Source organism: Nerophis lumbriciformis, linkage group LG35 (assembly GCF_033978685.3).
Source record: "Nerophis lumbriciformis linkage group LG35, RoL_Nlum_v2.1, whole genome shotgun sequence".
NCBI lineage: Eukaryota > Metazoa > Chordata > Actinopteri > Syngnathiformes > Syngnathidae > Nerophis > Nerophis lumbriciformis.
This window is the reverse complement of record NC_084582.2, coordinates 24,631,925-24,655,961: the sequence shown is the minus strand read 5'-3', so window position 1 is coordinate 24,655,961 and position 24,037 is coordinate 24,631,925. Positions and strand designations below refer to the sequence as shown.

The 24,037-nt window shown below is 38.2% G+C and overlaps 1 protein-coding gene across 3 annotated transcripts in view; it reads left to right on the top strand.

Moving 5' to 3' along the window:
* Nucleotides 1-8,359: 8,359 nt before the first annotated feature.
* The window catches only part of myot (myotilin), a 70,562-nt gene continuing 54,884 nt past the window's right edge, over nucleotides 8,360-24,037 (top strand). For 2 of the 3 annotated variants that reach the window (XM_061927950.2, XM_061927952.2), the window contains exons 1-8: nucleotides 8,360-8,456; nucleotides 13,853-13,911; nucleotides 13,997-14,156; nucleotides 14,248-14,307; nucleotides 18,802-18,943; nucleotides 19,112-19,135; nucleotides 21,506-21,625; nucleotides 21,767-21,974. In XM_061927950.2, the coding sequence (XP_061783934.2) occupies nucleotides 13,904-13,911; nucleotides 13,997-14,156; nucleotides 14,248-14,307; nucleotides 18,802-18,943; nucleotides 19,112-19,135; nucleotides 21,506-21,625; nucleotides 21,767-21,974 (722 nt within the window). In that variant the 5' untranslated portion in view covers nucleotides 8,360-8,456; nucleotides 13,853-13,903. Of the gene's footprint in view, nucleotides 8,467-13,852; nucleotides 13,912-13,996; nucleotides 14,157-14,247; nucleotides 14,308-18,801; nucleotides 18,944-19,111; nucleotides 19,136-21,505; nucleotides 21,626-21,766; nucleotides 21,975-24,037 lie in introns of all 3 variants that reach the window. The other variant, XM_061927951.2, reaches the window with a different exon arrangement.

The following is a 24,037-nucleotide window of genomic DNA, read 5'->3' as shown; positions in this document are numbered from 1 at the left end:
GGAGCAAGGCAGGTTCTGAGGTTCGTGGGAAAGCAAGAGGTCAAGGGCAGGGGCGAGGCGTCATAGTCCGTGTCCAGGCGAGGGGTCGAGATCCAGGAAGGCAGCAAGAAGACAGGAGGGAATCTGGGGAGACAAGACACACAGCTCGAATCCAGGGAACAAAGAGGAACTGCAGGGTGACGACACAGGACACAAGACGATGAACACGAAGGGGAAACACAGAGAGCAAGGAAGCACATAGGCGAGGAGAGCTAGAGACGTGTAGGGCTTACTGTACGAGACAAGTAGCAACGTTCTGGCACTGGAACACAGGATCCACTGGCTTATGAAGGACGTGGAGCTTTCACCAGCGGCAGGGGTGTAGATTGCTGATTGTGTGCAGCTCCGCGCAGCCGCAGCAGGGGAGGAACGCCCGTGGGCGTGTCCCGAGGCGCGCTCAGAGGAGCACACAACAGACTACGTGGCGGCAGGGGCTTGAGCCGTAACAGACAGGACCTAAAATGGAACCAAATAAGTTAAACAAATGACTATTGACTGCATTTGAAGTAAACAAGCTACAGCAACACCTTAGTTACATAAATCGCATTATGGAAAAAAGGTATACTGCCAAAAAAGAGAGGACTTAAAGGGGTGCTTTGAGGAACACCTCAGTTATGTAAATCACAAGTTTCTATGTTTGCGGGCAAGGGCAAAATGTCAATGCATGGATCTTCTAATGTGTTTACACTGGTCAAGAGCACTCAAGCGTTTTTAGGAATTTGCTGCAAAAATGTTTGTCTCACAAGTTTTGGCGTATGGCGTAATACTTGGGCTGGATTTGAAAGTGATTGTTGATCAACTTTAACTTTGAGAGGCTAACATTGGCACTTCTCAGCATGCCTTGTTGTCGATACAGTTATCATGCATTTTTATTGCGTTATTTTGTACAGACAGGGCTGAATAGTTAAAGTGGTGTCACTTTTAGTTACGTGCAATTAAATAATCGCTACTTTTGCTGACAATCTGACACCCTTAGTAAGAATGGTTAATGCAATGCATCATATTGATACCACTGTGGCCTCACACTGTGTTGGATTCTTGGTCAAGATCAGGGTTCCTGTAACCTTTACTGTAATGAAGACATTTTGCCACCTCTTCTATTGAAGAAAAATAGTATAGAGCTGCAAAACGTAACTATTAAAAGTGTTGATCTTTTTTATATATGTTATTTTACATGAAAACCAATCTGTCCATGTGAAATTAAACTTCTTTCTATTTTCATTTTTGGCAAGTGTTCATGGTTAGTTTACCCAAGGGGTTCCACAGTCGAGAAGCTGAACTGAACACACATGCTGCCAGTCTATTTTACTTGCCTTCCTTGTGCCTCAGGACTCAGCTTGTGGAAATTGACGGCCTCACAGACAGTCCTAACTCTTCTTAAAACGCAAACTTTTCTCACTCGAAGGTTAGTAAAATCCTGGGAGGGAATCGAGCCACATGGGGCCCCCGAGCCGTGGGTTGCAGACCCCTGGTTTAGGTTTATGTTTGCCGAAATTTGCAAATAATATAGGCTAAAGTAGTAATGGCAACATGAACATAATTATTTGGAAGTTATGTTTTACTTCTGAGAGGAAGGACAATAAAATGTGGTTATTTTTCGCAATAAATAGATATCTTGGGTGAAAATAATATGTCAGTTGTTTTGCAAAGTCCTTTGCAATGGACAATAATAATTAACATTCTTCCGTGCATTGTCTTCTACTGTTTTGATGAGAAGAGCAAGACATTTTGAGTAAGGAAAACAGAAATTATTTACAATGTAAAACACAATTATTATTTCTTTAATGTCGCTTGAACTTGAACTTTTCTTGGATTTCGCATTTTTCGGCAAGTAATACTTTTTCAGTAATATTATAAAGGCTACTTCAAGAAGCAGTTTTTTCTTTGCATAATTGCATTTCTGCAGCGTGATCATCATTTTATGCCAAAATCAGAATCATCTCTATCGAGGGCTTTGTATTTTTGGCTAAAGTATCCCACAATGCATTGTCAGAAGCCATATTGGAAGGTGAGAGTCATTGTTCATGATAGCGGTACACGTAATATTTCTGAACTATTCCGTGGAAAATAACATTGCACCAGCTGTGATACGATGGATAAATACTGTGAGTCATTAGATAGGAAGTCCCTTTGTCGTTATAAGGAGAAAAACAGCCGTAATTGGATGCAAGGATCCGTACAAGATGGACAAGTCTGAGTGGAGAAGAGACCACAACATCTTTCCAGATGAATTACTTAATCTTCAATTCACCCCATTTTACACCTTGAAGGACTTCCAAAATTATAAGAGTCTAGAAAGCTATGACCGCTTTGTTTGTGGATGGGTTCATGACGTTTGTGTTTATCTGTAAAAACCCAGTGGACATCGTGTCATCAAGGCTAGAGTCACGCACTCTCAGAAATGATCTGATCGAAGTTTGACACCCTGGATGGTCAAGGATAACTAATCTAATGTCATCTCAGCACACTGTGACTAAGGCAGGATTGGGAACCCTAACCCAGCTCCAGACTGGAGAAACTGATCAGGCAGGCCGGTTCTACGATCAGAATAAAACTGGACTCACTGGTGACAATGGCAGAGAAGAGGACTGTGGAAAAACTCGTGAATATCCAGGATGATGCCAGTCACCCTCTGCATACCGTTGTCAGTAGCCAGAGGAGCCTGTTCAGTGCTAGACTACTTCATCCCAAGTGCAGGACTAATAGACTCAAAAACTCCTTTGTCCCACATGCCATTAGACTGTACAACTCCTCTCTGGGAGGGAGGGGGGTACTAGGATGACAGGGGATGCAAAACAATAACAGTGCAGTCATTTTTCATAACATGGTCACTACTGCCTAGTTTCTCTTGTTATATTCGTATTTTACTGTTATATTTGTATTCTCATTGTTGCTTTTTATTTTTATTCTATTGTAATATTTTTCTATTTTGTTTCCATTTATACCCCCATTATTTACTCTCAATTCTGTACACTGCTGTTGGAATTTTAATTTTCCTGAAGGAATCAATAAAGTACTATCTATCTATCTACTTCTACAGTCCGGATGAGAGATCATTACAACTATACTATTAGTTCTTCGATCGAGCACATCAAGTTAATTAAAGTGGGGCTGTCATGTACTTTACATTAATATCTACATACAAAATGTTCTTAATTACCTGAAATCAAATGATCTGAACAAACACAAAGTTGTCCTTAGCACTTCACCTCTGATCGGTTGATTGCAACAATCCATGCTCACCCTTGCTGTTCACTTTTTTTAGCTGCTTCTGTCTGTCCAGGCTGACACAATCAAAGCTAGTAATATCAATCCCAATTTGATTGTGGCGATTGTGGTGGTTGACATTCGCACACGTCGTCGGCATTATGACTGCCACTGTATGAATGATCAGCAACAACGAGCGTGTTTATAAACGAAGCCTTCCAGTATTGAGGGAAATGGAGAAATATTTGAAACCCTCTATTGGCCAAGTATGTTTAACACACAAGGAATTTGCCTTGGTAGCGTTCTTTTTTTGTTCAACGTAATAAACAAAAAAGTAGTAGTAGTTAAAATGTAACCTGCATTACGTTGTGTAATAGTTGCCTGTTCTCCCTGTGATTGTATTTTTTCCTCCTGTTTCCTCCCATAGTCCAAAAACTGCATGTTCGGTTAATTGGAGACCTAAATTGTGCGTATTGTGCGTATGAGTCGCATGTGGCTCTTTAGCGCCGACCTAGTGGCTCCATGGAGCATTTTTTAAAAAAGGATTAAAAATGGAAAAAGATGGGGGAAAAATATTTTTTTTATTTTAGTATGTTTTTTGTTTGAGGACAAACATGACACAAACCTTCCCAATTGTTAGAAAGCCCACTGTTTAATATGTTTGTGTGTATGCTTCACTGATGACAGTATTTGGTGAACATCGTTTTGTCCTACTAATTTCGGCGTTTCTTGAACTCACCATAGTGTGGACTGTGACTCAACAGTTTGTTTCCATGTAAAACCTTCCACTCCTTCTTTGTCTCATTTTGTCCACCAAACGTTTTATACTGTGCGTGAATGCACAAAGGTGCGCTTTGTTGATGATATTGACTTGTTGGAGTGCTAATCAGGCATATTTGGTTAGTGCATGACTGCATGCTAATCAATGCTAACGTGCTATTTAGGCTAGCTGTATGTAGATATTGCATCATTATGCCTCATTTGTAGGTATATTTGAGCTAATTTAATATCCTTTACTTTTATCTTCTTTGTATATAATTTAGTTTTGCATGTCTACATGTCTCATGACACATTATCCGTATGTAATATTAGCTGCATTTCAGATAGTTGTTTATGTGCCAGTTTGTTCCAGACCACAGCAAACATTACCTAGCTTGCCAAAGATTGTAATAAATCTATTAAAAGAAGACAGCTTGCCGTTTCCTTTAACATAGACACACACATCTATACCTTTGACCATTAAAAGCCAGTCATTTCCAGGAGTTGTCTCACCGTCTGAGTAACCTCTGATTTACTAATGGTTTCTAATGTTGTAAAAATGTGTAGAACAAATATTACATTTCAACATTTCTGTCAACGAAGTTTTGCTTCAGCCTGCGACACATAGTCATTTTGATAGTAGGCTATTATAGCTAATATAGACACTTACATCATGTGTTGTCTGCATTATAACAATTATATAAGGCCTTTTATTTTTTGCGGCTCCAGACAGATTCGTTCTTAGTATTTTTGGTCCAATATGGCTCTTTCAACGTTTTGGGTTGCCGACCCCTGGTATAAGTGAATGTGAGTGTGAATGTTTGTTTGTTTATATGTGCCCTGTGATTGACTGGTGACTGTCATGATCTGTTGTCTGGATCAAGTTTTTTGTTATTTTCTGTTTGTTTAAGACTCCATAGTTCCTGTTTTTTGTGCACCCTTGTTTGTTTTAGTTTCCATGACGACTTATTAGTTTCACCTGCCTCATGTGTTCGGGACCACGCACCTGCTCTAATTAAGAGACGATTATTTAAGCCTGTCTTTGCCAGTGAGCCGGCCTGGCGACATTGTTTTTTCTTGCTCTGTTCATGCTAGTGTTCATGCTGATTGTTTAATGCTCGTTTCATGCTCGTTTCATGCTCGTTTCATGCTCGTATTCATGCGATTGCTTCATGCCTTGTCAAGCAAGTTTTGGTTATTCATGCCACAGTTAGCGAGTTTTTGTTTTGCCCTGTCCATATTTTATGCTAAGTCTTAGGTTTTGTTTTCTGCGTCAGTTGTGCCTTCGCCTTGTGCGCCTTTTGTTTTCACCTATTTGCATACTTGCCAACCTTGAGACCTCCAATTCCGGGAGGTGTGGGGGGGATGTGTGGTCGGGGGGGCGTGGTTGAGGGTGTGGTTAAGAGGGGAGGAGTATATTTACAGCTAGAATTCACCAAGTATATATAAGAAATACTTGACTTTCAGTGAATTCTAGCTATATATATATATATATATATATATATATATATATATATATATATATATATATATACAGTATATATATATATATATATTATTATATATATATACAGTATATATATATATATATATATATATATATATATATATATATATATATATATATATATATATATATATATATATATATATATAAATAAGAGAAATACTTAAATTTCAGTGTTCATTTATTTACACACACATAACACTCATCTACTCATTGTTGAGTTAAGGGTTGAATTGTCCATCCTTGTTCTATTCTCTGTCACTATTTTTCTAACCATGCTGAACACCCTCTCTGATGATGCATTCTGCTTCGTTTCCTTGTTGTGTGCGCAGTTGTGCACTGCACTCTCTAAAAGCCGTAGATGTTATTGTCACATATGCATGTACAGCAGATGCAGTATTGTCCTGTTTAAGAGTGTCACAACATTGCTGTTTATGGCAGACGAACTGCTTTACGGTAGACAAAAACGTGACTGCTGTTGTTGTGTGTTGTTACCGCGTTGGGAGGACGTTATGGTCTGCCTGAATTTCGGGAGATTTTCGGGAGAAAATTTGTCCCGGAAGGTTTTCGGGCGAGGCGCTGAATTTCGGGAGTCTCCCGGAAAATCCGGGAGGGTTGGCAAGTATGCCTATTTGAGAGGAGAATAAATATGTTCCTACCTTCTACCGTTGTCCGGAAAAGTCAGTTTGCGTCCTGGGAGAACAATCCTCGCAGTAAGCTGCGAAAAACCCCTCGACATGACAGTGACCAGTTATGGGTGTACTCTGCCTCTCGCCAGAAGTCAGCTGGGATAGGCCCCAGCTCAGCCTTGACAGTAGAATAAGAGGCATAGAGAATGAATGAATATAGTAGATATTATAATATAACTCAATTGTGACTGACTGATGACTAATCCAATTGTATGTAATTTTAGATTATTTAATCAATGAAAAAAAAACTTTTCGATGATATTGTTCATTTTGTCACACTTGTATTCTAATTGGTTGAACTCTGTTGTGCATGAGTGGTGTTTCCCACTCTGCACGTGTTTAAATTGTTCAAGCGATTTGGGGCGCAGGCCAAAGTCAGTGGGCGTTATTAATGATGCAGTGACGGCCATGACACTTATGTAATTACGAGGTGTGCCGCAGTGCTTCTAAATGTGTCCACAGCTCAGTTCTGCTGGTGTTGGATGCACGGCTGGAATTACACTGAGGGTGCTTCTTGAAATGTTGCAAAGTGGACTGCGGGTTGGTGCAGTGACTTATTTTAACACTTCAACGGCCACCCTGCTTGGCTAAACACACCCCAGGATATGCACTTTTGTGAGGTTTAAGTTCTATATGCCCTTTTCAACTCAACTTTTATGCCCTTCATGTAATGACTTATTGTGAACACTAGATGCAGAGGTGGGTAGAGTAGCCAGAAATTGTACTCAAGTAAGAGTACTGTTACTTTAGAGATTTATTACTCAAGTAAAAGTAAGGAGTAGTCACCCAAATATTTACTTGAGTAAAAGTAAAAAGTATGTTGTGAAAAAACTACTCAAGTACTGAGTAACTGATGAGTAACATATATACACACACACACATATATATATATATATATATATATATATATGTATATATATATGTATATATATATATATATATATATATATATATATATATATATATATATATATATACATATATATATATATATATATATATATATATATATATATATATATATTTTTTTTTTATTTTTTTTATATATATATATATATATATATATATATACATACATTGATATATACAGTATGTAATTTATATTTATTTATTTTGCCGTTTTTGTTTACATGTTAAAGGTGTTTTAATGAATATACATGCATGTTTAACACATATAGATTCCTTTCTTTCATGAAGACAAGAATATAAGTTGGTGTATTACCTGATTCTGATGACTTGCATTGATTGGAATCAGACAGTAGTGATGATAACGTCCACGTTTTCAAATGGAGGAGAAAAAAAGTTCCTCCTTTCTGTCTAATACCACATGAAAGTGGTTGGTTTTTGGCTTCTTATTTGTACAGCTTCCATATTTGTTTTTATAGACTTTACAAGAAATACATTGGCGGCAAACTCCGTAGCTTGCTAGCTTGTTTGTGCTGGCTTTCGGAGACTCTTATTTTGAAAGCGCAGGCGCGATGGAGCGGCACTTTTATTGTGAAGACAGGAACTGTGAAGTCAGTCTTTAGGCTTTTGACAGGATGTACGGTTGAAATAAAAAAGGGTCTTTTTTCCTTCACACTTTTGATTGATTGATTGATTGGAACTTTTATTAGTAGATTGCACAGTACAGTACATATTCCGTACAATTGACCACTAAATGGTAACACCCGAATACGTTTTTCAAGTTGTTTAAGTCAGGTCATGTGACCCCTGGCTCTGTTTGATTGGTCCAACGTCACCAGTGACTGCATCTGATTGGTGGAACGAAGTGAACGTCACCAGTGACTGTATTTGTTGAAACGCAGGCACTATAAAGGTCTGTCTGACAGACCAAAACAAACAAAGCGTGCATTAACAGATCGATAAAAATTTGTAGCGAGTAGCGAGCTGAATGTAGATAAAAGTAGCGGAGTAAAAGTAGCGTTTCTTCTCTATAAATATACTCAAGTAAAAGTAAAAGTATGTTGCATTAAAACTACTCTTAGAAGTACAATTTATCCCAAAAGTTACTCAAGTAGATGTAACGGAGTAAATGTAGCGCGTTACTACCCACCTCTGACTAGATGTCACCATATTACAAATGACCACTTCACTTCAAAAGCATCTACATCATAAAGTTAGTGTTTCCATATCAACCATTGTAATTCCATCTGACTCCCCGGTTTTTGACAATCCACCCTACAAAATAAGAACTGCGGACAACCTTATTGGATTAATATTGGTACCGACCAACACTCAAGGCTCCAATATCGGTATTGTATCGTAAGTGAAAACAACGTATCGGGACAAGCCTCAATTCCATGTACTTGAATTACACTAAAACGCAAGGTAACACTTTTGTATGGGGAACATATTCTAAGTAACAAATACTTAATTAAGAGTTATTTGGACACTAGGGGAACATATTGTAAGTAATAAAGACCTAATTTAGAGTTATTTGGGTAGGGTTAGGGTTAGGGTTAGGGTTAGAGGGTTAGAGGGTTAGGGTTAGGGTTGTTGCATAGTAAGGCCATGCAGAATAAGTACTTAACAATAACTAATTAAGAGCCAATATGTTACTAATTTGCATGTTAATAAGCTACTAATTAATGGTGAATGTGTTCCCCATGCTAAAGTGTTACCAAACATAAATATTGGATTGTAATAATACTGCATTTATAATGTTAAGAGTATCATAAAGTCATTATGATTTCTTGTTACCTGAAATATACAATGTACGATATATGTGACAAGAATAAAAAGTACACAAAAAAGGACACATCTATCATTTTAAATATTATTGTATTCATCTTTCACAGCAGGATACACGTTTAATATACTTTCTAATATTTGTATGACTGGTCAGGAAAACAAAAACAAAGAAAATTGAGTTGCCTTATTGGAAAAGCCAATTTAGTGTCAGATGAGGCTCGCTGAATTATGAAGTTGTGATAACAAAAAATAAGATACTATTCCATTTGTACTCTTACTGCACTTTAAAACACTATTCAGCAAACCAGAATGTTACTTGTTCTTGTTAGTGCTGCAGCTTCTTTTTATCTTATCGCAGTGCAATCCTTTATTGCAACTGATGGAGTATTTAAACCATGACAACTTATAACGATGACAAGGTCCGCAGTGAAGTTGTTTGGTGTGTTTGTGTGAGGATTTGTCTAAGGTCAGAGAGGCTCTGCTGTGCTCAGGAGGTCGCAGTTTAATTTAGCTTGGTCATTTGAACCTCAGTGTTGTCTGTCAACTCCTTCTCTGGGATCAGGACAGTAGCCGGCTGGCGACACAAACTCTTGTCTTTGGTGTAAAAGACCTCATGAGCTCATGTTTGGCCTCAATAGCAGGAATGATTGCTTTGAATGGAAGATAATGGCTCGTCCCTGCCGCACACACCAATATGCATATTTTATCTCCGGGTAGCAGGATGGTGATACTGATTTATCATTCATGCTGCACGTCTACAATGTGCAAACCCTGAATTTGATGTGTGTGTTCAGGTGTGTAACTTGACACCGGGTGAAAGTTATGACAAATATAATGACGTTAGCACTGACATAGATTTATGATTTGTTACTAAAAAAAACAACAACAGCCCTCCTTTGTCTGCATTCATAATTGCAATGAGATATCATCTGGGAAAATCTAATGAGTTCATCATTAATCATTTTTGGCTTCTTGAAATGTAGCAAAGTGGACTGTGGGCCGGTGGATTGTCTTATTGTAATGTTATTTTGTTTCAAATATTTTTTTATGTGTGTTTCATACATGTTTAAAAAATGTTTTATTAATTGTTTTATTGTCCTATTTAGTTTGATCTGATTTGGGGTTTTTTTTGTGATGATTTGTGTGTTTGCTTACAGCGGGTTTGCAGGTTCTTTGTTGATTTTCCGTGGCTTTTCCTCCCACATTGCAAAACATGCATGTTTGGTTAATTTGAAATTCAGAATGTTCAATGGGTGTCAATGTTGCATCATAAAATCAAAAGCAGGACATTCACGTCAAAATCAAAAGCAGGACATTCACGTTCATTGACTGAATTCATTGAAATTAAGCACCGATTAGATAAAAACATGTCGTTAAATCTACAAAATCTTTGATCTTTTTTTACTACTCAACTACTACAGAATACAACTGCATTTGTTTTAAAATCTCGGGGTCTTTTTTAAATTTTACTGAAATCATGTAAGCAAGTATAGTTGTACCTCGGGATATAAGAGTACTTGGTTCTGTGATGCAGCTTGTACCTTGAAAAAACTATAATTAGGTAAAATTAATGTATTACGACGTCAATGTTGTCACCTTTTGCAATACATCAAGGCTGACTGTTTCAACGCATCGAACATTTTCCAGTATTCACCATACAGCAACTCTCCTCTCAACCACCACCACCATTGCTCGCTCTCAACGGAAAGCTAACGTTGTGGCTTGTGCAGCCCTTTGAGACACTCGTGATTTAGGGCTATATAGAGTAAACATTGATTGGTTGATTGATTGAACAAGTTTGTGAACACTGGTCCAAAAACTACTGATTCATGTTGATTTATTGTGAATACAAAACAAACAGCGGGTTTTACTACTTGCGGCGCTGACGTAAGACAACCCCCACCATGTGACTCCATCCCCATGTGACAATACTATGAAAAAAATATACTACAGTACTAAGACTACAGTTGCCACAAAGATCTGGTATCTCCTCCAAATTGCTTCTCCGTCAAACGCAATATCAGCAGCTTCAGCATATTTTCATGGATAAATGTCCGCCGTTAAGATAATTGTTTTAACGACCTTGGCCGGTGTTGGACTCATTCTGCATCAGTATGGTGCAGACTCGCAGCGATATGGGGATTACGGGGATGGCGTGGCTTGGGTGGTAGAGCGGCCCTGGCAGCAACTTGGGGGGTTCCTGGTTCGATCCCCAGCTTCCACCATCCGAGTCACGTCTGTTGTGTCCTTTGGGCAAGACACTTCACCCTTGCTCCTGATGGGTCGTGGTTAGGGCCTTGCATGGCAGCTCCCGCCATCAGTGAGTGAATGTGTGTATGAATGGGTGAATGTAGAAATAGTGTCATAAAGCTCTTTGAGTACCTTGAACGTAGAAAAACGCTACACAAGTATAACCCATTTACCATTTACATATGCACTGAATGCTTCACCAAGTCGCCTACATGCTCAGTCATGTTTTCAATGATTTATATCTTTAATTAATTTCTTTTTCTCAGTATTGTCCTTCTTTCTCTTTCTCTGTTGCAATGGTTGAAATCGCTATCGCAAGCTGGCGAGTAAGACTGGAGGTTATGGTCAGATCTTACATGGTTCACTGTGATATTCGTTATGCCAATTAGAAGTGCCACTGTAATTTACTGTGACTAATCACGATTCATATAAATTAAAAAGTCTGATTAATCTAATTAAAACTGACAGTACTAATTAAAACAATGAAAGCTTCTAAGACACCTGTCCAGTGCTTAGTAACAAATATTGGACATAAGGGGCTCACCAGGATTCTGTGCAAATTCGTCCACACCAAACCCAGCTAAGCATGCCTTTACGTCCCTTGTTTGAACACAAAAGAGGCTTCTTGACAAAGTTAGACGGATGCAGGTACCGTATTTTTCGGACTATAAATCGCAGTTTTTTTCATAGTTTGGCCGGGGGTGCGACTTATACTCAGGAGCGACTTATGTGTGAAATTATTAACACATTACCGTAAAATATCAAATAATATTATTTAGCTCATTCACGTAAGAGACTAGACGTATAAGATTTCATGGGATTTAGGGATTAGGAGTGACAGATTGTTTGGTAAACGTATAGCATGTTCTATATCATGGGTGTCAAACTCTGGCCCGCCGTGTAATTTCATTTGGCCCTTGAGGCAATATCAAATTAACAATAGAGCTGGCCCACCGGTATTATACACCGCATTCACCGCTAATACTCATACTTGCCAACCCTCCTGATTTTCCCGGGAGACTTTTGAATTTCAGTGCCCCTCCTGAAAATCTCCCAGGGCAACCATTCTCCCGAATTTCTCCCGATTTCCACCCGGACAACAATATTGGGGGCGTGCCTTAAAGGCACTGCCTTCAACGTCCTCTACAACATGTTGTCATGTCTGCTTTTCCTCCATACAAACAGCGTGCCGGCCCAGTCACATAATATATGCGGCTTTTACACACACACAAGTGAATGCCAAGCATACTTGGTCAACAGCCATACAGGTCCCACTGAGGGTGGCCGCATAAACAACTTTAACACTGTTACAAATATGCGCCACACTGTGAACCCACACCAAACAAGAATGACAGACACATTTCGGGAGAACATCCGCACCGTAACACAACATAGACACAACAGAACAAATACCCAGAACCCCTTGCAGCACTAACTCTTCCGGGACGCTACGATATACACCCCCTCGCTGCCACCAAGCCCCGCCCCCCCAACCCCGCCTCCGCCCACCAAGTTAATGTTGATATTTACCTCAGAAGGCTGCAAATAGAAAAGAGGCATTACATTTTTATTTTTATTTTATTTAATATACCATTGATGTTTTTTCGTTTGTTTTTTGAAAGTTGATTTTGCACTGTTAAGTTATATAAGCGTTGCTTGTTCCATATTCAGTGTTAAAGCAAATCAGTGTAGCAAACTGAGCAATAATTAACGTTTTATTCATGCACTTTCTTTTGCTTCTTCAAGGCTTGAATGTCTGATTCATTCATTATTGTTATTTTATTTTCAAATGTATTATTAGCCTGTGGAAAAAGTTAATGTTGATATTTACCTCAGAAGGCTGCAAATAGAAAAGAGGCATTACATTTTTATTTAAATTTTATTTGATATGCCATTGATATTTTTTCATCATTATTATTATTGGAAACTGGATTTTGCATGTCACTATAAAGTTATATAAGCCTTGCTTGTTCAATATTTAATTCAAAACTTGTTTGGGTCCCTATTAAAAGGTTGATTTGTTCAACCTTGGCCCGCGGATTTGTTCAGTTTTACATTTTGGCCCACTCTGTATTTGAGTTTGACACCCCTGTTCTATATGTTATAGTTATTTGAATGACTCTTACCATAATATGTTACGTTAACATACCAGGCACGTTCTCAGTTGGTTATTTATGCGTCATATAACATACACTTATTCAGCCTGTTGTTCACTATTCTTTATTTATTTTAAATTGCCTTTCAAATGTCTAGTCTTGGTGTTGGGTTTTATCAAATAAATTTCCCGCAAAAATGCGACAGTGTGACTTATATATGTTTTTTCCTTCTTTACTATGCATTTTCGGCCGGTGCGACTTATACTCCGGAGCGACTTATACTCCGAAAAATTCGGTACAATTGTCATGGCAAGCTAAATAATTCATATTGGGAGGGACACTTTGCTAATCGTACGTTTACATATATGTTTAGATGTATATCAACCAAAAGGGGAAGAATGCAGATGTACCCTTTTCTTGAAAAAGCGCCCCACTGGGAACTGAGATCATTTCAAAAGCCCTTGAAATGAGCAGGATGTGACACATGACTATTTAATCCATATTTAACATCAATATACAGTCAGCATAACTATTTATTGACATTGTTACATGCATTCGGTGTAACGACAGTAATAGTGCAGGCAAACACAAAACTTTCCCCTTTTTTTTAGTTTGCAGAGTACAAATCAAGCCCTCTTACGGCCGCCTGGAACGCCTGTAACATGGCCCAGTAAGTACCAATCTCTGTGTTGTGTTCAAAAACTGTATTCTTGCTTATCGGCGATCGTGTGTACTTATTGTGTGTCACGGTGTAGCGTCCAGAGGGTGCAGAAGAAGACAAGCTCCGTGTCTTTGACCATCGCCTCCTCTTCCTCTGCACCGTCCACCCGGGAGCTGTCCTCGTCTTCATCATCCACCATCCTCACTCAGGGACACTGCGACCTGGTGCAGTCGTCATGTGTCAGCCCTCAGACGGTCATTAAGAGCAACTACAACACATCCACTCATTTGCATAACACCTTGATTCAAAGCAAATATATATATACTGTATGATGTTGTTGCCCAGACTGAGAGTCCGGTCTACAATCAACATTCTGGAAGTGGAGTGCCAGCAACTTTTGTAAAGGTATACCAACTATTTGCTACACATACACAAAAAGTCAAAGTTAAAGTACCACTGATAGTCACACACACACACTAGGTGTGGTGAAATTACCCTCTGCATTTGACCCATCCCCTTGTTCCACCCCCTGAGAGGTGAGGGGAGCAGTGAGCAACAACGGTGGCCACGCTCGGGAATAATTTTGGTGATTTAACCCCCAATTCCAACCCTTGATGCTGAGTGCCAAGCAGGGAGGTAATGAGTCCCATTGTTATAGTCTTTGTAATGACTCGGTCGGGGTTTGAACTCACGACATACCGATCTCAGGACGGACACTCTAACCACTAGCCCACTGTGACAAAACAACCAACAACTATAGTACTGTTGCTGTTGTTTCTTTTATTCCTGTTTCAAATCAAACAACAGTGTGATTGATAAAATGTTGAGAATTTTTTCTTAAGTTCTCTTGACTTGTGACACATTTGTCTGATTACTTGTTGCTAGGTAGAGTTTATAGGTCTAAATCATAACCATTGAAATAAATGGCATGCAAGGCAGGCCTACTGTCTTGTGCCTAGGGATAGGTGCCTGTCACATTTGTATCCAGTACCTGCACACTAAAAAATGCTGGGTTATTTTGATAACCCAATTTATGAGTTGCGAGTGTTGGGTTAAATTTTGGAGTTATTTTTATGAAGAGCAATCAATTTTTTGGGTTATAAGGGTACTATTTTAACTCAATTTCTGGGTTTTCAAAGCTATGAACCATTTTTGGGTTGTTTTTTAATGAGTAACGCATTTTTGGGTAAAAGGCTTTTGTGTATGAAAAAGGTACTTTTTTCTTGAAGGGAATTTTTTTAAGGATTATTCTCATTAACATTATTTACAATCACACATCTTATGTACATGAAAATATTTGAGCATGCTGGATAAAACTACTATTGTCATGATCCGCTGCCCGGATTATGTTTGTTTAGTTTTTGACTCCCTCAGTTCCTGTTTAGAGCACCACTGGGTTTGTGTTTTAGTTGCCATGACTGCAGATAGTTTTCACCTGCCTCTGATTAGTGTTCGGGACACTCACCTGCTCCTGGGCACTAATCAGAGAGCTACTTATTCCCCGTTTTTCGTCACACTCAGTCTGGCTTTCTTATTTGCTTCCACGCAACTGTTACGACAGCTACTAATTTGATTCCTGAGCTAAGCTTCGCCTTTTTGTTTGCCTGTTTACATGCTAAGCTTTCTTGTTCGCTATTTCGTTAGCTTCCCGTGCTATCGGCACACTGGTGCTCCTTTGTTTGTAACCCGCATGATTTATGGACAATAAATAATTTCCTTACCTGCACCTTGCCTTCGGAGTCCCATCTGCATCCTGGGAGACCATACGCGGCAATTCTTGTAAAAAAAAAAAATGTTCACTCATATCTTGCTTTTGAGTATATTTTAATGGAATAAAAATAATTTTGATCAGTAGTTGGGAAGGAGTAGGGCAAACCAGCAGTAAAAGTTATAATTTTTAACCAACTATTGGGTCAAGTAGCGCTAAATTGCGCAACCCAATAGTTGGGTTTGGAATAACCCAACATTGTAGTGAGCATAACTCAGCTTGTGTTAAATAAATTCAACCCAATATTTGGGTTATGAATCAACCTACATTGAGTTAGCATAACTCAACTTTTGGGTTAAATAATTCAACGCAAAAGTTGGGTTGAAAAAGTTAACCCAAAATGTTGAGTTAAAATAACTCAAATAAGGGTTTTGTCCTTTTCTGAACCAGCAGTTGGGTTAAATGTTTTGTTTTTTAGTGTGTGCATGGGAATCGATTCCAGGTACGCAATGAAACAACTTTTGATCCTTTTGTGAGTGTTCATGTGGTAATAAATGTAAAAAATTTTAACAATAAAAACACATTATTTTGTATTCATTCAACACAATGATTATGTGCGGTCTAATTGTTATACACGGTCCAATATAATGCAGTGTTCTATATAACGTACTCGTGCCATGGACCCCAAAATGTTCCAGTCTTTTTTCCCACCATAATCAATTGCATTGTTTTTCACCAAATTATAATTTATTTACAAATGTACTGACATGACCAGGTGGGACTGGTCATGTCCTGTGTTGGTTTAGTTAGGTGTCTTCATTGCAGACTCAGACTTTCTTGTTGTTCGACGTTGGCGACCCTTTCGCTTAGCTTCACGCTAGGCTAAAGCCCTGATTGTTGTTGTGCCTCGTACTGGAAGTACACAAGCATTTTTACCAGAAGACTCTTTCCTGCCGACCTTTACAATCTTGGAGACACGACATTCACAGACATGCGACCAGATCGCAACACTTACACAGTAAATCCTTATGAAAGTCTCCAAGCAGAAGGAATTAAAAAAAAAGAAAAACAATATATATATATATATATATATATATATATATATATATATATATATATATATATATATATATATATTGATCCAGTGATGTCCAAACCTATTGGTGCATAGTGCCAGTCACGTCACATCACATAGGGGGCACTATCCACCAAGCAGGTGTAGGCAGCCGAGCTGCAGTGCATAATTTTTTTGAAATGGGTAAAATATAAGGATTACGCTATAAAGCAATCATGGGAATAACGCGACCTCAAAGACTGCGTTATATAGAACTTTGAGTTTAGACTGAGACAAACTTTAATGATCCACAAGGGAAATTGTGCAATTGTTCTTGTTTTCTTACACTTCTAAGTCTCATTTGCAAGAATTGTATAATAGACTTTGCCTTTTCAGAGAGTAGTCTTTGTCATTAAGCTGAATCAATAGTCTTCTGTTGAGTTATACAAGTATTGTATTTATTACACACCAGCTGTGCATCTGAGTTGTAGTTTTCATTATCAAATTTGGAGATAGACTTAGACTTAGACTTAGACTTCCTTTTTATTGTCATTCAAATTTGAACTTTACAGCACAGATAAGAACGAAATTTCGTGACATAAGCTCATGGTAGTGCAGGATAAAAAAGCAATAAGGTGCATGTATGAATAATAAATATATATAAATATATATATATATATAAAATAAATTATTATACTGTATATAAATATATATAAATAAATAAATAGATTACTGTACAGATAAATATATTGCACTTTTTCACATGCGTCCACGTTTATGGATGTATGTTATATTGTCTTTTTTATTCCAGCAAGTTAATCCATTTTGGGGGGAGTTGAGGGGATAATTTAATTATAATGCGTTCAAGAGTCTTACGGCCTGAGGGAAGAAGCTGTTACAGAACCTTGAGGTTCTGCTTCGGAGGCTGCGGAACCTCTTTCTAGAGTCCAGCAGTGAAAACAGTCCTTGGTGGGGGTGGGAGGAGTCTTTGCAGATTTTCTGAGCCCTGGTCAGGCAGCGGCTTTTTGCCATCTCCTGGATAGGAGGAAGACGATGGATTTGCCATGTAAAAGTGCTAATGCTAATTCAAAGCATGTCTATGGCAAATCTAAAGTAAATGAGCATACCTGCTTTGTTGGCATATAAACTTGCAACATTACATAGAGGCAGTTTGGTTAAAACCGAGTGCTGCTTCACTGATTGTTTGACTGCCAAGTGTCTGAGCTGGCTGAGTCTGCAGCCGGACGGGACGACACTTGAACAAGTGTATTGAAATATGGCACCATTTGATTTTCATCTAATGTTTTATTTTTTTTATTTTAAAGATTAAAGGGGGTGCTTGTGCCTCACAGCGAGAATGTCCTGGGTTCAAATTTGGGTTTTTTTCTTTATGGAGTTGCATGTTCTCCCCGGGACTACATGGGTTCTCTCCAGGTACTCCGGCTTCTTCCCACCTCCAAGGACAAGCACCTGGGGATAGGTTGATTGGCAACACTAAATTGACTCTAGTGTGTGAATGTGAGTGTGAATGTTGTCTATCTGTGTTGGCCGTGATGAGATAGCGACATATCCAGGGCGTACCTTGCCTTCTTCTGCCCAAGTGCAGCTGGGATAGGCTTCATCCACCCCCGAGAGGAACAAGCGGTAAAAATTGTTTGAATGTAAAGGAGCAGAAAGAAGTATAAACTTACAACATAAGCCCCCTAATCCAACAACTAAAGCATTTGTTGTTCAACTTAGAAGACTACAAGACCATCTTTACATGTCACAATCTACAACCAAAATAAAGAAAACATAATTTTCCTAAATATCACCTTTTCATCACGTTTTTACATGAATCTATATAGATACAGAATTTGGTTGGTGCATATAAAAGTACTGAATTTGGTACCCATCCATATTTGTGACCCTATTTTATACATACACATTTGTGTCATATAATTGGCGTACTGTACTGAATATAATATGCCTGGATAATAGAAAGAAAAAACATGCACCCTGCCCCACATGCTCACTTGTGATGGATGTCAGTGCTTATAAAAAAGTTGTTCTAAAAAAAATAAAATATAAAAAATGCTGCAACGCATTTATTGTTAATGCCCTCGCTTTCCTCTCTGTGGTTTTCGTCATTTTCCAGTGCCTCCATGACGTGTGTGCACTGAAGGGCCAGTTGGTGGTGTTGGAGTGCAGACTAAGGGGGACTCCTCCCATGCAGGTCATGTGGCACAGGGAGGACGAGCAGATACTGGACTCTGACGATTTCAGGATACTACGTAAAAGTGTGTTGGCTTTTATTGTTGTAATGTTATGCTCAGCCCAAAATCAGTCACCAATTTTAATGAGGAAAAACTCTGATTTATAAAAGTGCATTGATATAGCATTTAAGAACAATTATTTACACTGCTGCACTAAAACACGTAACTCTTGGCCTGTTTACTTTTTTCCAGAGGCCTGTACTGCATCCGTGCCAGGTGAGTAAATGTTGATTAACAACAACATTTAAAAAGGGTACATAACACATACCATTTGTTTCTTGTAACTTTCTCAAAACCTTGTATTTTTTTCAAACTCTAAATATGATAATACACTCATTTGACTCAGAAGGTAACAGGACTGAAAATACCAGGATTGAGCACTTAAGTGTTTCAAGAAAGAATACGGGAAAAAAAACATCCTAAAAATGATTGAGGTAATAGGACTCTGCTGAGATTATAAATTCCCTACCCATAGTTTAAAAAATAGAGACACGCCAATAGATCGGCCACTGATCAGTATCAGCCAATTTCCATGAAAAAGTATGTATAGCTGATTTATGCCTTTCAATGCCGATCACAAATGCCGATTCCCTGTGGCAGATACTTGATTTTTAGTTCCCCGGGTGACAAGTGGCTAGCATGTGTCTCCATAAACAGTGTGGAGCCACTCACATAAGTTAATAATCACCGACATCAATTGCAGCAAATACATTGCATTTCTTACAAATCAATATCGTTGTAGGACAGGACAAAGTTAAACATAAGCATACAAAAAGGCATGCTAATCGCTAAAGTAGTCATTAAGATAGCTTGAAACAACAGAAGAAATACATGCTAAGTAAAGTTAAAATGTGTAGATAGAACCATATTGACGCAGTAAGTAAGCAGTTATTAATAGGAAAATAACAATTTGGTTAATAAGACAGTAGACAGAGAATGATATAACAAAAAAGAAGAGCTGATCAGTCCATATATCAGAAGTGTCGATACCGAGCCGGTATTAGCGATATATAATTGATACCAAAGTGTGATTAGATCAATATTTTTAATTTCACACAATGTTTTGGGTTGTTTTGTTTAATTTACACATTTAGGGAATAATTTTCTGCAGACAGGAAGACTTTAAAAGGAAAAAAACTAAATATTTAAATGAGTAGTCGATACTAGTTTTTGCTTTTGTTTAGTTATCATGTGCTATTGACTTTGTTTTGCTCAAACAGTTGTATGTAAAAAATAAGGGAGTAGTTTATTGTTGTTGTTATTGTTACACTGTCAATACCACTCATCATCATACAAAAAACAAATTAAAAATACACTTAATAAATGCGGTCTGTATTTATCGATCTCACTTATGGACAATCGGTATTGAAATTAGAAGCATGAAAACAAATAGAAAAAAATACACAAGTAAACTTACTTTAATGTAATGCTGCAACTGGTACGGCCCGGTTTTTATAGGATTCTGTTTCGGATTAAAATGATTGCCATATTTTCAAGCCGCTTTCTGACCTCATATTGTGTGTGGTCTTATTTACGTGGCTCCACTTCGACAGCGTCTTCTCCCCATCATCCCTGTTGTACCAGTAGTTTTTAACGCTTCCATAGTGAGTCTACTGACAGATATGAGTTAGAACAGTATGCTACTTTGTATTAAAAATGGCAACAAGCGGAGGATGAATGCCCCACAAGAGGACATAGAAAAAGACTATAGACTACGGCGCAAACTACAAAGGCGGACGCGCGCAACATTTTGGGACTTATGCAGATCCCAGATACACGTCAGCAGGTAACAATAGGTAAGAAAAGTTGGTTTTGCATTATAGAGCACAACAAAACGGCAGACAATATAATAGGTGCCATTTTTGGGTTCTTATACACACACCATAATAACCCGTATGTCAAAGCACAGTACGTCTGACTACGGTTGCCGTAATTCTGTGACACTCCATCAAGCGGTGCGACTTCATAGCTTACCAAAAACGTGCTGAAACATTTTGGCAGATTTTGAGCGCCGTGTGTAATGTTCTATATTCTCAATGAAACATCAAAGTTTTGCTCTTGCTTACTTACCCGTACTTGCAAGCATCATTTATTGAACAGGCGTCAACCAGCAGTACACGCGTATCTCTTAGGTGTGACTGCCATCTACTGGTCACTTATCATTACACCATGTACTAAATTAAATTGGTTTGAGGTCATTAAGCACAACTAGAAATAATACATACATCGTGTTATAAGGCGTACTGTCAATTTTTGAGAAAATGAAATAATTCTAAGCGTGCCTTATAGTCCGAAAAATACGGTAACACAAATATGTAAAAGATATATAGCATTTTTGAAAGATTTTGAATTATTATTTTGCATGGTAGAGTTACATTTCAGAAAGCACAACCAGGCAACTAACACTATTTTTCCAGTGTTAAAGGTAGTTTAAATTCATCTTTAAATTGTATTAATTTCATTTGCAATCAGATTAATGTGAAGGAAATGTTTATTATTTTATCATTTTTATGTTTATATGGTTATGGGAATATTTATGTAAAAAAAAACAAAGAGTATGGATGTTGTTTGTACTGCTTTTTGCAGAGGAGCTTTGTACGCTGGTGATAACTGAAGCCTTTCCAGAAGACTCAGGCATATTTAAATGCACGGCTCATAACTCCTCAGGCGCCGTCTCTTGCTCCGCCTTGCTGGAAGTTTACAACGGTGTGTTTTTGTTTTACAGTATCATTCTCTCAGTGCATCATAAATTGAATACTATCAATAGTCTTGTCATTGTAACGCACCCACGCATTCTATGATACAATGAGTGTACTAAGAAACCCCACCTATAAAACCCACTTATAGACCTGGAGGAGCAGCTTGAGGTGGAGGCCATTCGCCAGCAGGAAGCAGAGTGTCTCATGGAGGCAAAGGAAGCAGGAGAGTTTGAGAAAGAGAATGCACCTCTTCACACTTGTGACGACTTTCCCACTTTACTGCCCGACTCGATGAATCTTCAGCCGCCTGATCAGCCCAGCAGCTCGTTTGATGAAACCTTCACCAGTGCAGCAGGGTGAGTGCTATTAAAACACTGGCAAAGTAAACTCAGATGAAGTTAAGTTTACACGATACACAGTGGTGCCTCGGTGCCCTCTGTCATGTCTTCCAAAAGGTGTGATGCAAACTCAATCGTAGACAAAGTGAAGCAATTTTTCCTATGAAAAAGTACATAAATCCAAATGAATCCGTTGGAGACACCAAAAAAAATTAACATATTTCATAGAAAGTAATTATAGTTTGACAAGGACTGTGCATGTCCCTCAATTATCACGACCAATTGGTAACCACGATAAACAAAGTTCCGCGAAGTAGGATTCATTAATTATAAATCAAATATTTTTATAGCTATAACATAAAAAAACTGTCAAAACCATCACAATAGATTTTTTCAACATTATGAGAGCTCTCGAGACATGAAATAATACCCTTTATTCACCTTTAATTTCATTTAATCCGATATAGTAATGCTAATGGGAGCGGAGCCAATCAGTGGCCATGACACTCAACAGCATGCTCTGCTTAGTCTGGTCTCCTCTAGTGACCGATATCACTGTAGTATTGCTAATTTTAGGCTGTTTAGCCATTTTTATGTTAGAAAATTCTTAATTTAGGGCAAAAATGTTGTAATACAGTATGCTTTATAACAATGGTTCTTAACCTTGTTGGAGGTACTGAACCCTACCAGTTTCATATGCGCAATCACCAAACCATTATTTGGTGAAAAATAAAATGTTTTTTTCTCAAATTCAAGACAAAGTTATATATTTTTTCACTTATGCACAAAATGAACCGTGCATGAACATCATCGTGTTCAAAGAACAAAACCAACACAGTGCATAAACTCACAACAAATTACACAACTGCAAATCAGACGGAAAATTAGAGGGAACATTGTTTGGGGGTATCCATAATAACATTTTATTTACACGATGAGTCGGTTGTGTCTTGACCTCCGCGGCGGAGGCTCCGCCGAACCCCTGAGACCGACTCACCTCACCCCTAGGGTTCGATCGAACCCAGGTTAAGAACCACTACTTTAGAAAAAGGTAAGTCTTCTGCTCTCACTGTGCATTCATATACACAGCTATGCAAACAATGTGTAAAACTGTAAAGCAATACAAACATACTCTTAGCTGCATGTTTACAAACAAAGTTTAACTCTATATATATCATACATGAGTTTGACAAATATGTATAGAACTAAACACTAATCAAACAGTGTTAATAAGACTAAAATCTTAAACATATACAATATATAGACCAGTGGTTCTTAACCTGGGTTCGATCGAACCCTAGGGGTTCGGTGAGTCGAGCTCAGGGGTTCGGCGGAGGTCAAGACACACCCGACTCATCGTGTAAATAAAAACTTCTCCCTATCGGCGTATTACGAATATGGCAACAGCAGAAGTCAGACTGATTTGCAGGTGTGTAATTTGTTGTGAGTTTATGCACTGTGTTGGTTTTGTTGTTTGAACAAGGTGATGTTCATGCACGGTTCATTTTGTGCACCAGTAATAAAACATGGTAACACTTTAGTATGGGGAACATATTCACCATTAATTAATTGCTTATTAACATGCAAATTAGTAACATACTGGCTCTTAACTAGTCATTATTAAGTACTTATTAATGCCTTATTCGACGTGGCCTTATTGTAACCCTAACCCTCTAACCCTAACCCTAACCAAATAACTCTAAATTAGAATAAGTCTTTGTTACTTAGAATATGTTCCCCATACTAAAGTGTTACCAAAAACATATAACTTTGTATTGAATTTGAAAAATGTTTTTTTTTTTTTTTCTCTAAAGGGTTCAGTGAATGGCATATGAAACTGGTGGGGTTCGGTACCTCCAACAAGGTTAAGAACCACTGATATAGACACTTAAATTTACAGATTGTGCTTCCTAATGATGGAGAAAGATTGCATTTTTCGCAGCAGTCATCAAATTGGCCAGTTCAATGTTTACAACAATTACCATGACCATTAGATGGTGCTAATAAAGACTATTTACAAGCCACACTGAAATGTGTCACACTGTCAGTCTAGGTGAATTGACACAAGTAGGAGAGGCAGA